The sequence below is a fragment of the Neoarius graeffei genome, chromosome 3, assembly GCF_027579695.1.
Source record: "Neoarius graeffei isolate fNeoGra1 chromosome 3, fNeoGra1.pri, whole genome shotgun sequence".
NCBI lineage: Eukaryota > Metazoa > Chordata > Actinopteri > Siluriformes > Ariidae > Neoarius > Neoarius graeffei.
This window is the reverse complement of record NC_083571.1, coordinates 99,056,232-99,073,090: the sequence shown is the minus strand read 5'-3', so window position 1 is coordinate 99,073,090 and position 16,859 is coordinate 99,056,232. Positions and strand designations below refer to the sequence as shown.

At 41.7% G+C, this 16,859-nt stretch overlaps 1 protein-coding gene across 1 annotated transcript; it reads left to right on the top strand.

The window, feature by feature from the left end:
• Positions 1 to 1,140: 1,140 nt before the first annotated feature.
• On the top strand, positions 1,141 to 7,451 carry trib2 (tribbles pseudokinase 2). Its single transcript, XM_060917754.1, has 3 exons — positions 1,141 to 2,459; positions 3,556 to 3,848; positions 5,387 to 7,451. Exons 1-3 carry the CDS (start codon positions 2,184 to 2,186, stop codon positions 5,856 to 5,858), a joined length of 1,041 nt encoding a protein of 346 aa, XP_060773737.1. The 5' UTR covers positions 1,141 to 2,183; the 3' UTR covers positions 5,859 to 7,451.
• The last annotated feature ends 9,408 nt before the right edge of the window (positions 7,452 to 16,859 follow it).

Sequence of the window (16,859 nt, the reverse complement as noted above, 5' to 3'; positions counted from 1 at the left end):
TGTGACGTAAGGGGGCGGGTTTGAGCAGCTCGCTGGTTGTGTGTGCAGAGCAACTCGAGAGCAGACGGGAATTCTCGTTCCCTTCGATGAGTGATTCACTTCGTTCGGTTCATTTAAATGATTCGTTCGTTCATTCGTAGTCGGCACTTCCGGAAGAATTTGCTTATTAACAAACTTAAAATCACCATAATGGATTAGTTATGTTTTAAAAGTAGCATTCGCACTATACTTAAATATTTTATCAAGATAATAGACGACATGTAGCAGAGAAACAAGAGTCAGACGAATGAATCACTTGAGTCGGTTCATTCGTTTTGGTGATTCATGTGAAACGATTCTCGCTGTCTCTAAGTTAGTCACCTCGTGTGTGTGTGTGTGAGAGAGAGAGAGAAAAAGAAAGAAGGGGAGTGTGTACAGTACTTGTGGATGACTGACCTCGCACTGAATGGACTGGGATTCGTTCATTCGTAGTCGGCACTTCCGGAAAAATTCACTTATTGACAAACTCAAAATGGCCATAATAGACTAGTTAAGTTTTAAAAGTAGCATTCGCACTATACTAAAATATTTTATCACGATAATAAACGACATGTAGCAGAGTCAGATGAATGAATCACTTGAGTCGGTTCGCTCGTTTTGGTGATTCATTTGAAACGATTCGTTCGTTCATTCGCTGTCTCTGTGAGAGAGAGAAAGAAAAAGAAAGAAGGGGAGTGTGTACAGTACTTGTGGATAACTGACCTCGCACTGAATGGACTGGGATTCGTTCATTCGTAGTCGGCACTTCCGGAAAAATTCACTTATTGACGAACTCAAAATGACCATAATAGACTAGTTAAGTTTTAAAAGTAGCATTCGCACTATACTAAAATATTTTATCACGATAATAGACGAAATGTAGCAGAGAAACAATGCACTAGTGCTGAAAAGACGAAAGAGTCAGACGAATGAATCACTGTTCGGTTCGTTCGTTTTGGTGATTCATTTGAAACGATTCGTTCGTTCGTTGTCTCTAAGTCAGTCAGTCACCTCCTGTGTGTGTGTGTGCGTGTGTGTGTGTGTGTGTGAGAGAAAGAAAGAAAGATAATTCGTTTATTGACAATCTTAAAAATGACCATAATAGCCTACAAGAGTCAGATGAATGAATCACTTGAGTCGGTTCGTTCGTTTTGGTGATTCATTTGAAACGGTTCGTTCGTTCATTCGCTATCTCTAAGTCAGTCACCTCCTCTGTGTGTGTGTGTGAGAGAGAGAGAGAGAGAGAGAGAGGTGGAGTGTGTACTTGTAGATGACTGACCTCGCACTGAATGGACTGGGATTCTCAGCCACGTAAGTAGTTAGTACACCGCAGGAGATGATGCCTTGCTGAAATAAGGGATAGGCCTGGGAAAGTCGGCCATCCCTTTTTCCTCTCCAGCATCTCAATCGTCGCTAGATCCTGAGCAAGACATTTCGGAATAAATAACAACAATAATAATAATAACAACAATAATAAAAATACTCTTAAGCAAAATTGCAGCTACAGAAGGACCTCCTAAAGAGAGAGAGAGAGAGAGTTACAAATAAAGGGTTGGTGCTTGGGTCGATTCCTCTCGTTTCCCGAGTGAAGCAGATGGCGAGCAGAAGAGCTGCGTGGAAATGAGCAGTTGGGAGAAGCAGCAGCAGCAGCAGGAGGAGGCCGCTGAATGGAAACGGAGCCCTTTCTCAGGAAAGCCGACACCACTGACCGGTTAGTTCGCACGTTAGCCGAGGCATTTCTGCTCTCCAGCACTTGGGGCATTTAACACCGCTGTGTTGAATTTGGGAAGCACTGTTTCTCCTCCATCTTTGCACTTGTGTGGAAACGGTTTTCCTGCAGCAAAACTCCAGCATTCATCCTGAAGAGTCTGCGTAACTTTTTTTATTTTTATCATCCGGAATATTCAAAATCAAGCCCGAGCTTCTTTTCTTGCACGATTATCAAAGACCTGATTGATCTTTCATTGTGCAGCTGCTAATCGATTGATGTGTTGCGTATCGTGAGTCACATCAAAGGGCTGCTTTTATTAATGTGTTTTGCAACTTAGTTACTGTTTCTCCGCACATACTGTATCAGACTAGACCTTTTCTCGTCCGAACTGACTCCTCTGAGCCACGACCTCAAGCCTCGCACCTTGCTTTAGGAGAAACCTCATATAACACCCATGAACATACAGCGCTCAAATCCCATTAACATCGCACGGTATGGGAGAGCGAGGCACAAAGCGCATGAATTGGAGGAGCTGTCTTGTCTACAACAGAGGACTCCGGAGCCGAATCAGAGCTTTAGTCCCAATCTAGGCTCCCCGAGTCCTCCAGAGAGCCCGGACTCCACTCACCGAGTGTCCTGCATCGGGAATTACCTCTTACTGGAGCCGCTGGAGGGAGACCGCGTGCTCCGGGCCGTGCACTTACACAGCGGGGAAGAGCTCGTGTGCAAGGTAAAAAGCGCGTGTGCCACGTCCTAACCTGCACTGCACACTACTCACTACAATAGAAAACTATAGAGCACTTATTAGTAGTATGCATAGCATCACTAAATATATAACGTGCTACAATATTTTAATCTACAGCATACTAGGACTCTGTTTGGGACATAACATAATCATAGATGTATTATTATATTATAATAATAATAATAAGAGGCTCCATATAGAGCACAAACTGACCAAGCTTGAATAATAAGTACTTCCTAATGCATGATGTTCATAGTGCATTTCTTTTTTTTTTTTTTTTCCTGAACATTTTTTTGTGTGTGTGTGCGTGCAAATGCTCACAGTTCCTAATACTCCTGAGATATGGTGGTAACTACTAAGTACAGGACACTGTCCAGTTGGCAAACCTGATGTTACCATGGTGTTGTGTGCTGTCAGCCATGCTTGCACATTCTGTGCCCGACATGCATGTGCTTTGTTGTGAAAGACCTTTCTAATAAGGAAGAATCACTGACTAGGAGCGTTGTAGGTGTTTCTAATGATTAATGCGACTGTGTGCCTGGAGATGCATCAGGATCAAAATCCAGCGTGTAGATGTCATTATTTTCTAAAGGTGGCACGACAGGTGCATAAAAGTAGGAGAGATTTGTGAGCGTGGGAGGACCAAAGGTTCATTCATATAGGCAACGAGCCAGCCGATACTGCTTATACTTTGATAAGGTTTAAGGCTCCGATGGCCGGCTCCGATGGCCACCGTCGGTGTGCTATATTTACCCCACCTCCCTTTTATGTGCCTGTTACTAAGCAACATCAAAGATCAGTGTCTGTTTTGGAGTCTTAAATTTGCTGCAGAGGTGTATGCCTTGCCTTCCGATGGCGCATGGGTTGCAGTCCTTTTGTCTCTGATCCCCCTCTATTGTCTTACAAAGTGGAGGCTTTTTTTTTTTTTTTGAAGTGGAGAACAGGAGAAATCTATAAGCCCAATAATCCAGGGGTATAAAAGGCTCTAAGCACAGTAACTTTGCACAACTACCCAATTTTCATGGAATCAATGACCGTGTCTAATTGAATACAAACCGCTCCTTTCTTTTTTTTTTTCCAGGTGTTCGATATCAGCCGATATCAAGAATCATTAGCTGCCTACTTTGTACTGGGTGCTCATCAGAACATCAACCAAATAGTGGAGATTCTGCTTGGAGACACGCGGGCGTACGTGTTCTTCGAGAGGAGCCATGGAGACATGCACTCGTTTGTCCGCACTTGCAAGAAGTTGCGAGAGGAAGAGGCTGCCAGACTCTTCTATCAGATAGTGTCCTCCGTGGCACACTGCCATGACAATGGCCTGGTTCTCAGAGACCTCAAGCTGAGGAAGTTCGTCTTTAAGAACGAGGAAAGGTAAAAAGAGAGAGAGAGGGAAAGCAAGCAATGCTGTCCTGCTTTCATTTTTAATCAGTAATATTCATTAGATGTACATGAGCATGCAGAGATCAGGTTTCTTGTCATCTGTACTTTTCCTGTTCTGTACCTTTCTGTCCTAATATACTATATACTCCTTAGATCATTCCTCTGATATTGCACAGGCACAGTGATTGTCGGGTAATGAAGCCAGAGTGCCACTAAGGCAAATTAGGAATGTACAATGTAGCCTGACCATGTGCCTCACCTCTAAAATTAGGCTGATGTCATAGCACTGTGTATGACTTTGGGCCGTCTTCCCGTTTAAGCTATGATAGTAGCACATTCAGCCAAATGAATCACCTCAGCTAGTTTTCCTGTGGCTCAGCACATGGAAAGGGAGTCATTGTGGCCATGGTTCTAAATGTAGGCTCAGTAACCTTAACATTCTAGTGCACTGTAGCCTGGGATGGACGGGTTACATCCATAATGATTAACGGCATACTAACGAATGTGAAATTTTGCCGGAGGTACGTAGGTGCTTCTGCCTTGCCCTGAAATGAGACACCACATATGCACTCGGATGAGAATAGGCACAAGCAGCCAGAGAGAACTTGATTAGATACAGAGCAGCCAGACCAAGCTGGGTTCCTGACCAGGATCATGACCATGGTAGTGGGTGTTGGAAACCTCGAGAGCCTGGTTTCCCAATGGATTAAGTCTAGTTTTGGAATAAATTGCGGTGCTGGTGGTGAATCACCATAGTTTTTTTTAAAAGCAGGCTTAATCTGTGCCTGGAAAACTGGCCCTTATGTTTATGTGCAATCTTGTACTTATTGAAATGGTTGTTCATGTTTTGCCCCGGTGTCTTTTTCAGACTCAGCATGTGTGTTTTTTTTTCCATTCTGCAGTAAAGGTGTGAGTCATGTACACTGCATGTTATTTGAGGGTTATTTTGAGTAGGCAGCCGAACAGAAACAGAGCTAGAGGTCGAAAGGTGCATGCTCTGTTCACTTTTACAGTACAGTGGTTTGTTGGAGGTCAGGTGGCCTTGATATCTCATCTGTAGTTTTAAGGTTACTGAAGATGCGAACACAACAGGACAACCGGAGTAAGTTTTTCAAGTTTGGTTATTGAACAGAAAAGCTCATTTCTGATTTTTATTCCTGTTTCCTGTGCATCATTACTCCAGAGGAAATACAGGGATTTCCCTGTTTATGTATGTGGCTGTACTCACCCTGATGAGGAATGCATGTTTCCTTGTTCCATTGTTTTTGTACTGTTTCAAGCTCGCTTGCATGATTCTCGAAATCCCATAAGTATTGCGCTTAAATGAAAATGTAAACTGAAAGGTTATTTTCTTGAGAGAGGTCTCCTCTTCAGTGATTTATTTCATTACTTTGTACCATCATGAAAGCTTGTGATGTCATTACCAAACTATAATCTAAACGATGGTAAGCTTTAAAGGAAAAAGTGTATGTGGACCTTCCTTCCCAGAATTGAAGAAATGTTTGTTTTTTGTTTTCTGTGTGTCACAGGAGCCTTGTTAAGTTGGAGAGTTTAGAAGATACATACCTCCTAAAGGGAAGCGATGACTCTCTCTCAGACAAACATGGCTGTCCGGCTTACGTAAGCCCGGAGATCCTCAACGCCAGTGGCAGCTACTCGGGCAAAGCGGCAGACGTGTGGAGTCTGGGCGTCATGCTGTACACCATCCTCGTTGGCCGCTACCCTTTCCATGACGTGGAACCTGGCTCACTTTTCAGCAAGATCCGCCGTGGCCACTTCAGCATCCCCGAGACGCTGACGCCCAAAGCGCGCTGCTTGATCCGCAGCATCTTGCGGCGGGACCCAACCGAACGGCTGACTTCACGTGAAATACTGGAGCATCCCTGGTTCCAGGCAGCCACTGGCCAGGCTGGCACTGCCTATGCCAGAGGAGAACGTGAAGCAGACCAGATGGTGCCTGAGGCCAACATGGAGGAAGAGTTGGAGCAGTTCCTCAGCTGAGCAGCACAAAAAAAAAAAAAAAAGACATTTTGCCACGTGTTTTAGATGACAGAATGCACTTATACAATGGTGTTTATCTTCTTTATCTCCCATTCCATGGAGAAAACCTGTGAAGGTCTGGCTTGATGGTGTGGAACACCTTCAGCAAGAGCTTCTGGGCAAATGCAAATGTTAATGTTCAGTAATGTAGCAAGACTTATAACTATCTTTAGGTTGAGTTTTCTTTTTTATTTTAAGTGGTGCTCATGGGGTGTTCAAGTCATATTAAGCTACAAAAACAAAAAAACATGATGGCACAGGAGACCTCAGCCAAGGAGAACAACACCAACATCAAGCAAACTGCAACCACTCCTGTTCTGATTTATCAAAGTAGACAACATTTTCTCCACGTATTGAACTTTTTGTTGGCTGCATTTGCATATTTATTCATTATGTTTTTTAAAGTATATTACTTACATCATTCTGCTCTTTCATAGCCTTATAGGCCAATACTATAAAATGTATGTGGCGGCTATCGGTAGAATTAAAATATAAGTTTGTAAATTCTTCTTTTCAGGCTTGATCCCCCTTCCATCTGTGTTATTTGCGTTTCTCTCATCTGCGTAAGACTGCATTAACTCAGCTTTCTGTGTTGCATTAAGCTATTCCTTCTACTCTGTTATTGCTGCTTATTTCTCCTCTAGCTTGAAATGAACCTCTTTGAGCCTTGAGACGTGAGGGGCGTTTGGCCTTCCTCGGCCAAGCGAATGGTCCATTCCATCTCTGTAGACTAGCATCTATTTAATTAATTTCATTCTTCTGCTGAAATGAAAGAGTTTTTAATTTAAAGTAACAACTACTATATTTAAATATATTTGCAGGATTTTCTTTATACCTTAGTTTCTGTTTCCACAAATATTGTAGGCAATACAATACTCTTGACACAGGACAGGTTTGATGTTGGCATTAAAGACTGTCCCAAGGTTTAGAATAAACCATCGAACTTAAGTGCCAGTATTTGTGCCCCACACCACCAATGCCGATAACATCCCTTCTCTTTTTACTTTTGATTTAGCTTTTCGCACCTTGGTAAACGATGTTACTACGACTACACTGTCTCCAGTACCTCATGTTACTTTTCTACTGCCTGCCTAGGTTCTGTGAAATGATCATGTTCTAAATAGGTACATGTGGACATGTTTTGTGGTATATCAATGTTACTTCAAATTGTGATCTCTAGTTAATGGCATGTACCCTTTTGAATGCTATAGCCTAGCAGGAGGGCTGGGGAAGTTGTTTTTTCATTTCGTTTCGTAAAGTAAATCCTTGCAGATTCTATTTTTTAACTGCTAGGAGTTTAAGTTGCCTCTGTAAAAGCATTAGGTTTATATAAAAATATAATATAATTTTTTTTAAATGCTTTCAGGTAGAATTAATTGCCCACGTTAGTTGGTGCTGAGTGAAGGACTTTTTTTTTTTCCCTTTGTTTTGTTTTGAAGGGGTGGGGGGCATGCATGGTGGGATATCTGCCTCAGATGCTCTGATTGTAATGTAACTGATTTTGGTGTTTTGTCCAAATTTATTCAGTAAATAAAATGTGACCTGCACACCGAACTGTATATTATTTTGCCATTGAATTCTACAGGCTTTCCATATATCTCTTCGAGTTATGACATACGAAAAATGTCCCCAGACTTTCTGTTCCTCAGTGGAACCCAGTATGATCATCTGCCTTTTTATTCTATTTGCCTCAAGGTTCAATGTGGTGTGCTTTGTGGGATGTTTTTCTGCTCACTATTGGTGTAAACAGTGGTTATATGAGTCACTGTAGCCTTCCTGTCAGCTCAAACCCATCTGCCCATACTCAAACCAGCACCATCAACCACCCCATGGTCAAAATCACTAAGATCACGGTGTTCCACCATTCTGATGTTTGATGTGAACATGAACTGAAGCTCTTGATGTAAATCTGCTTTATTTTTTTAAGCATTGCACTGCTGCTACATGATTGGCTGATTGGGTAATTGCATCAATGTGCAGCGGTACAGGAGTATGCAGTCGGCCAAAGGACTTGACAGCATGTTATCACAAAAATCATTCAAAACAGGCCTTTGCTTTAAACTCATAATATGAAGGATTTTTGTTCCAACAGTAGTAGATCTCATTGGTCTGGTTGCTGCGAGGTATGCCTGAAGATAATCCAACAGATAAAGATTTTAAGGCATACATATTGCAATGGTTTTATGCAATCTGCAGGCGGGGAAAGGCCTGGGGCATCAGTCTCTCACCACCAGATATGCATTAGGATGGTCTGCCGGTGAGATTTCCTCAGAAAGTCAGTTGAAACGAGGAGCTTGCTGTACTATTCACTGTGAAAGATTGTTTTGTCAAAACAAACAAACCAACATTACTGGAACAGCAGAGCTGTGAGAGAAAGAACTGTACCGTAACACCCATGCTCACTGTTTAAGAGACCTGAAATAATTCAGTCTGACAGAATAGTCAAGATCAAAACAGAAGCTTTTCAACAAGAAATGGGCAGCAATGTGCAACTGACATGATCCATGCCTACTGGCTAAAGAAATACACCCATGGAAAGCCAAGCGTTGTAGCTCTAGGCCTTTAGTACATTCTGTGCTACTATGAAGTAAAATGGTCCCTCCCAATAGAAATCATGACTTAAATGTTTGATTGGCTCTAACCAGAGGTGGACGAAGTACCCAACTTCATTACTTAAGTCAAAGTACAGATCCTACTGGTCAAATGTTACTCCGATATAAGTGAAAGTTGTCCAGTCAAATTTTTACTTAAGTTAAAGTACTGAAGTACTTGCTTTTAAAAATACTTAAGTATTAAAAGTACATTTTCTGTCAACGCATCGTTGTATTTGCCATAACGCTGACAATACCTAATGCTGTTTCAAAGACAGAAACGTGAATTCACAAAATGAACGCATGCTGTGCCATCATGGTGTTTTAACGTTAAGCTAGCTAGTTAGTGAAACTCCACCTGACATGGTAGCAAACTTTTCAAACTCGAAATCATACTGGGTAGCTAATGCTACTAGAAAAGAAATATTTCTACATTCTGTTTATTTGGCAAGACTATGCTAAAACATATTTCTGAAAGGACTTCAGATAAGTTAACATTATTCATATTAGCGTGACTCCGTTTTTACATGCTAACTAACAGTGTCCAAGTTAACTAGCTACGTGTTAACGTTAGCCGTGGACAAGGCTACGGCAACTTGGCGGGCAAATCCATAGAAAGTTATTTGACTAACCAGACTGCATAGCTATTGCAACATTATCGCTAGCTCTAAAAGCACACACAACTTTGTTGCAAGCTTTCTCTTGGAATAAAACGTTTACATGTACCTCAATATGCTTCCGCAGGTTGGACGGCGAGTTTTTGTAGGCCGTCATGTGGTTTGTTTTCGGCAAACCAAGCAAACATTTAAAACAAAACGAATCTTTAATCCTTTCAGAAAACTGAAACATGGGTTCTAGGTATGGCCATGGGTGTGTACATTCTCCAGAAGAACCGCCTCCTTCCATTCTGCCATCAACTGATCGTGTTCAAATAATGCTGCTGAGAAATCACTGAACTTGATTTTATACAGTCGATGGAGGTGACATGACCTCCATCGACCTCCATAGTGATTACTGATAGGCTGTCTCAATGTCACCTGTGAAAAAAAAAAACAATCACATTTTAGAAAAGAAAAGAGAAAAACATCCACTTTCAAAGTCACTTCATAGTAACGAGGACCTTGATAGAAATGTAGTGGAGTGAAAAGTACAATGTTTGCCTTTAAAATGTAGTGAAGTTAAAGTCATAAGTTTCCAAAAAAACAATACTCAAGTAAAGTACAGATACTCAAAAAGTGTACTTAAGTACAGTACTCAAATGTACTTCGTTACTGTCCACCTCTGGTTCTAACTATGTCGGTCAGTTGTTGGATGCATAATGCCCTCTGTCCACCTGAACCATGATCATTGATGATGGTAGTCTTTAGACTTGATAGACTTTAGACTAGACTTGTTAAGGTCAAAATGGTATGGTATGGCAGTTCCAGTGTCCCCAGTTCAATTCTGAGGTATAGATAAAAGTTAACATAAACACACAGTTTTATATATATATATATGGGCGGCACGGTGGTGTAGTGGTCAGCGCTGTCGCCTCGCAGCAAGAAGGTCCGGGTTTGAGCCCCGTGGCCAGCGAGGGCCTTTCTGTGTGGAGTTTGCATGTTGTCCGTGTGGGTTTCCTCCAGGTGCTCCGGTTTCCCCCAAAGACATGCAGGTTAGGTTAACTGGTGACTCTAAATTGACCGTAGGTGTGAATGGTTGTCTATGTGTCAGCCCTGTGATGACCTGGCGACTTGTCCAGGGTGTACCCTGCCTTTTGCCTGTAGTCAGCTGGGATAGGCTCCAGCTTGCCTGCGACCCTGTAGAACAAGATAAAGCGGCTAGAGATGAGATGTTCTTACCATCAAATACTTTCATTCCATGTTGCTTTTTTTGTGTTTTTGGGGTTTTGTTTTCGAGTAGAGTTTTTATTTCGTCCTCTGTTGGTTCAGCAACACACTCCACCACTTTGTTTTTCTCTACTCACGGTATATGAGCTGATAGCCTAGTCGTACAGTCATACCCTCAATGGCTTTATATTGTATGAACTAAACGCTACAATTCAGACATGATCCGGCAGAGTTGATCCAAAAGTTTAGGGGGTGGAGTGTTTTATGGCAGGTATACACTGCGATTTTGGGCTGGACCAGATAGAAAAGATAACTAACATGAAAGAAACATGGTGATATCTTTGGTCATGGCTCCAAAACGGTGGTCCTATGTCACACTGTGAGAGAGGGTCAGAGAGAGCCGTTGACATGGTCTTGTGAAAAAAGATAGCCTGGGACAAAATTCTGACAGTAACACAATGTGACTGCTGCTACAGTCACAAAAAGAAAGCACATCCCCCTTTACTTCTATGTTTTTAGTCATTTGGGCCGAAGTAATAATTGTGTGGTCCTCACCAACAACAATTAACCTTAGGTGACCAAAAAAAAAAAAAAACCATCAGATTTCACTATGTTGTCATTTTTTCCTAAAAAGTAAACCAACATTCTGGGGGTGGCGGGGGGAATAAGTACCCCCTATAATTCGGTAACATGTAGAACCACCTTTTTGGACCACCACAATGACTTGAAGTAAATGTTTTCTGATGGAATTTATTAGTCTCTCACATCATTGTAGAGAAATTATGGCCCACTCTTCTTTACAACATTGCACCAGTTCATTGATGTTTGAGGGTATTCATTTATGCACAGCTCTCTTAAGACACACACACACACACACACACACACAGCATCTCAATAGGGTTGACATCTGGACTTTACCTTAGCCATTTCAACACCTTGACTTTTTTCTTCTTTAGCCATTCAGATATTGATTTGCTGGTGTGCGTGGGATCGTTGCCCTGTTGCATGACCCAATTTCAGCCCAGCTTAATCTGCTGGACAGATGACCTTACATTTGTCTCAAGAATATTCTGGTATAAAGTGGAGTTAAGTTCATCTGTGTCTCAGTGACTGCAGGTTTCGCAGGCCCTGTGACCGTAAAACAAGCCCAACTCATCACCCTTCCACCACCGTGCTTAACAGTTGGTATGAGGTGTTTGTGGTGATGATATGCTGTTTGGTTTTCAACAAATATGGTGCTGTGCATGATGACCAAACATCTCCACCTTGATCTCATCAGTCCAAAGGATATTGTTCCAGAACTTTTGTGGTTCGTTCAGATGCAATTTGGCAAACCTAAGTTATGCTCGAAATTCTTTTTGGAGAGAAGGGACTTTTTCCTAGCCACTCTTCCATGAAAGTCAGACTGTACTTGTTCAGGCTTTTTCTGATTGTTCTCTCATGAACATGATCATTTAATGTGCTCACAGGGAGCTGTAGGTCACATGGGTTTTTCTTTATATCTCTGAGCATTAAGTGGTCTGACCTTGGGTTGAATTTGCTGGGATACCCACTCCTGAGAAGATTGGCAAATATCTTGAAGGCTTTCGATTTGTAAACAATCACTGTAGAAGAGTGAATTTCATATTGTTAATTAGGCCTTATAACCCTTCCCAGACTCATGAGTAGCAGCAATGGCTTCTCTGAGGTCATTGCGGATGTCCTTTCTTTTCAGCATGATGTAGACACACACTCAAGTCCTCCAGAACACCAAACTGCCAAAAGACCAGCTTTCACTGAGGTAGTCACTTCTTCTTAATGATTAACTAATCTTGTGCATTTCTTCAGCAACACTTGGCTGATAATTACTCTCTTAAAGCTGGACGGCCTTTCGATTTCATAAAATCGGTGAAATTTAGTTCCCTCTGAAATTTGGTCATTGTGATATATGTTTATTTCTGCAATATCTCAAAAACCCCAGGCCATTCTGTGGCTGGGAAGTTATTTAATTTGAGGGGATTCCCTAATAAATAATGTGCATGAAATCACTCGCTTCGCGCAGTCAAGCAGACAGAGGAAGTCCGTATACGCATGCACAGGTTTACCTTCTTCTTCTTTTCCTTCTTCTTTTGAGTTTTACAGCAGCTGGCATCCACAGTGTTGGATTACTGCCATCTACAGGTTTACCGTGACCGTGCACTGACGGTTACATCATTCTGTCGCTAAATGAACAGCTGATCACATCGAGGTGCTCGCTGACCACCGATATTTATTACTTTGGTCCTGCATTTCCTTTCCTTCACAACATAATGTCTTTTCTTCTCGCTTTCCATTACTGTAGTCGGTCTTTCATGTGTCATTCGCGTCCTCCATTTTCCTTTCCTGTTTCAAATTTGTATCCCACAATACCTTGCACGGGGCGGCACGGTGGTGTAGTGGTTAGTGCTTGCGCCTCACAGCAAGAAGGTCTGGGTTCGAGCCCCGCGGCTGATGAGGGCCTTTCTGTGTAGAGTTTGCATGTTGTCCGTGTGGGTTTCCTCCGGGTGCTCCGGTTTCCCCCACAGTCCAAAGACATGCAAGTTAGGCTAACTGGTGACTCTAAATTGACTGTAGGTGTAAATGGTTGTCTGTGTCTATGTGTCAGCCCTGTGATGACCTGGTGACTTGTCCAGGGTGTACCCCGCCTTTCGCCCATAGTCAGCTGGGATAGGCTCCAGCTTGCCTGCGACCCTGTAGAATAGGATAAAGTGGCTAGAGATAATGAGATGAGATGAGACAATGCCTTGCACGAACGGGGAAAGCCCACCACATGATGCATGACGTAGTATCTTGAATTGGGTCATGGTGAAGCAGGAAAAAATAGTGGAGAATTTAGGGCCACATGACCCTAAGTTCATTAACTGTTCTATTTAAAAACAAGTGTTGCCAGGCAAAACAAACCTCGCCCGGTAGCACTTATGATGAATATGAAGGAAGATATCCTGAAAAAAATAGGTACCCTATGGGTACATGTGGCTACTGCTTATAAATAAAATAGCTTTCTGATACCATGTCCATACAGTAAATATAGCATGTATATTTACTCTATGAGCCAGTAGCCACAAAAATGAAGTGTAATCCAAAAATGAACAATTTAAAAATCACAGACGTAAAATATACCAAGTGTCTGTACTTTATATTACAACCCCGATTCCAAAAAAGTTGGGACAAAGTACAAATTGTAAATAAAAATGGAATGCAATAATTTGCAAATCTCAAAAACTGATATTGTATTCACAATAGAACATAGACAACATATCAAATGTTGAAAGTGAGACATTTTGAAATTTCATGCCAAATATTGGCTCATTTGAAATTTCATGACAGCAACACATCTCAAAAAAGTTGGGACAGGGGCAATAAGAGGCTGGAAAAGTTAAAGGTACAAAAAAGGAACAGCTGGAGGACCAAATTGCAACTCATTACAGGTCAATTGGCAATAGGTCATTAACATGACTGGGTATAAAAAGAGCATCTTGGAGTGGCAGCGGCTCTCAGAAGTAAAGATGGGAAGAGGATCACCAATACCCCTAATTCTGCACCGACAAATAGTGGAGCAATATCAGAAAGGAGTTCGACAGTGTAAAATTGCAAAAAGTTTGAACATATCATCATCTACAGTGCATAATATCATCAAAAGATTCAGAGAATCTGGAAGAATCTTTGTGCGTAAGGGTCAAGGCCGGAAAACCATACCGGGTGCCCGTGATCTTCGGGCCCTTAGACGGCACTGCATCACATACAGGCATGCTTCTGTATTGGAAATCACAAAATGGGCTCAGGAATATTTCCAGAGAACATTATCTGTGAACACAATTCATCGTGCCATCCGCCGTCGCCAGCTAAAACTCTATAGTTCAAAGAAGAAGCCGTCTCTAAACATGATCCAGAAGCGCAGATGTCTTCTCTGGGCCAAGGTTCATTTAAAATGGGCTGTGGCAAAGTGGAAAACTGTTCTGTGGTCAGACGAATCAAAATTTGAAGTTCTTTATGGAAATCAGGGACGCCGTGTCATTCGGACTAAAGAGGAGAAGGACGACCCAAGTTGTTATCAGCGCTCAGTTCAGAAGCCTGCATCTCTGATAGTATAGGGTTGCATTAGTGCGTGTGGCATGGGCAGCTTACACATCTGGAAAGACACCATCATTGCTGAAAGGTATATCCAGGTTCTAGAGCAACATATGCTCCCATCCAGATGACGTCTCTTTCAGGGAAGACCTTGCATTTTCCAACATGACAATGCCAAACCACATACTGCATCAATTACAGCATCATGGCTGCATAGAAGAAGGGTCCGGGTACTGAACTGGCCAGCCTGCAGTCCAGATCTTTCACCCATAGAAAACATTTGGCACATCATAAAACGGAAGATACAACAAAAAAGACCTAAGACAGTTGAGCAACTAGAATCCTACATTAGACAAGAATGGGTTAGCATTCCTATCCCTACACTTGAGCAACTTGTCTCCTCAGTCCCCAGACGTTTACAGACTGTTGTAAAGAGAAAAGGGGATGTCTCACAGTGGTAAACATGGCCTTGTCCCAACTTTTTTGAGATGTGTTGTTGTCATGAAATTTAAAATCACCTAATTTTTCAAATGATACATTTTCTCAGTTTAAACATTTGATATGTCATCTATGTTCTATTCTGAATAAAATATGGAATTTTGAAACTTCCACATCATTGCATTTCGTTTTTATTTACAATTTGTACTTTGCCCCAACTTTTTTGGAATCGGGGTTGTATTCTACTCTTATCTCTGACAGTTTTCGAAACTGAAACCTTCGAATGGAGGCTGACATACACATGCTGTCACCATGATCGAAATTCTTATTTCCCAGAAATGGCCCGGTGCTAGAGCTCAGTGGAACGCACTTTCCCTCTGTAATAAGCATAAACATGTCTGAAAGCGATTTCTTTGGTCTAGTCCATTTATTTCGAATGGTGAACCGAATTGTATACACTCACTGGCCATTTTAATTGGAACACGTGTATGCGCATGCGCAGTACACGATTGTTACACTCTTACATTCTTACAGCACGATGACGTAGTGTCTAGCACCTCTATATGAGGCATTAGTCAGAACAAAAATGATTTTGACCTTTTTGGTGACCTTGACCGGATGACCCTCAAAATGTAGGAGGTTCTATTTGAGACCAATGCCCATCTATCCTGAAAGTTTCACAAAGATTGATCCAGCCGTTTTCCCATAATATTGTTTACAGAAAAACAAAGAAACCCGACCGAAAACAATACCTCACCTCCTGGTGGACTCCGTCCCGGACGAGGTAAAAAACTAATAAAATTGGAAGTCTGTGATTCAAATTCAGTAGCTTTCGGTCCACTAAACAGAAATAATTGGGTGTCAGGGAAAATTATTTTTATGACCTACACTTGAAAAATCTGAAAGGCAGTCTACCTTGAATGACTGTAGAATTAGAAAGGGTATGCTTATTTTTTCCCACTTGGTTTTTGAATGTTAGATTACTTTTTGCTAAAAAAAATAATAATAATGACTACATACTGAAATCTGTTGTGATCTTTGGTTGGCACCTGAGGTTACTTATTTGTTTATAGAAGCTGGTGAAAACCACCTAATTGTGATTTAGTCACAATTGGTGTACACAGAGGGTGTACTTTCTTATTCCCATGACTGTATGACCTACCTCTATTAACCAACCAACAGGAATGCAGCATCTGCTGATGTTTTATTCTTGTACATTGATTTGCATCATAGCCTACGATTCAGTAGGTGTTATCATCATACAGTCTGCATACATTAAACCTGATGTCACACCCAAGTTTATTGGATCCATTTTACACAACATGGTTTATAATAAACTTATACGATTGCTGAAGTCTCAGAGTCTGTAGGTGCCATAAGGCTGATGTTTATTGCGTTGTTTCATTATGTACAGCATTATGTGGGTTAGCGTTAGGGGCTAGGAGTCAGGATTAAGGATTAGGATTAGGTTTATTGGAGGAGTTCAAGCTCCATCACCTGGACTTTTGGCCCATAGTGCCCCATAGTGGGTTGGGCAGGCACAGTGTCTTGCAAAAGTATTCATCCCCCTTGTTGTTTGTCCTGTTTTGTCGTATTACAAGCTGGAATTCAAATGGATTTTTGGGGGGTTGGCACCATTTGATTTACACAACATGCCTACAATGTAGAAGAGTGAATATTAAAGTGAAGGAAATGGAAAAAAACTGAAGTGAATCAGCTTTTAGCTATATTTACATTACACTACATATATGGACTTGTGACTTTACTTAGACCTTCCTACATCTGTGATACTGGATGTCTATTGTTATGACTGTTATATAATCATTGTGAATCTACACACACACACACACACACACACACACACACACACACACACACACACACACACACACACACACAGATTCTTGTACTTCTATCACTGTGGGGACTCATTGACATAATGCATTCCCTAGCCTAGCCTTTACCCTAGCCTGGGGAAGCCATGGCCTAATGGTTAGTGACCAAAAGGTTGCCTGTTCAAT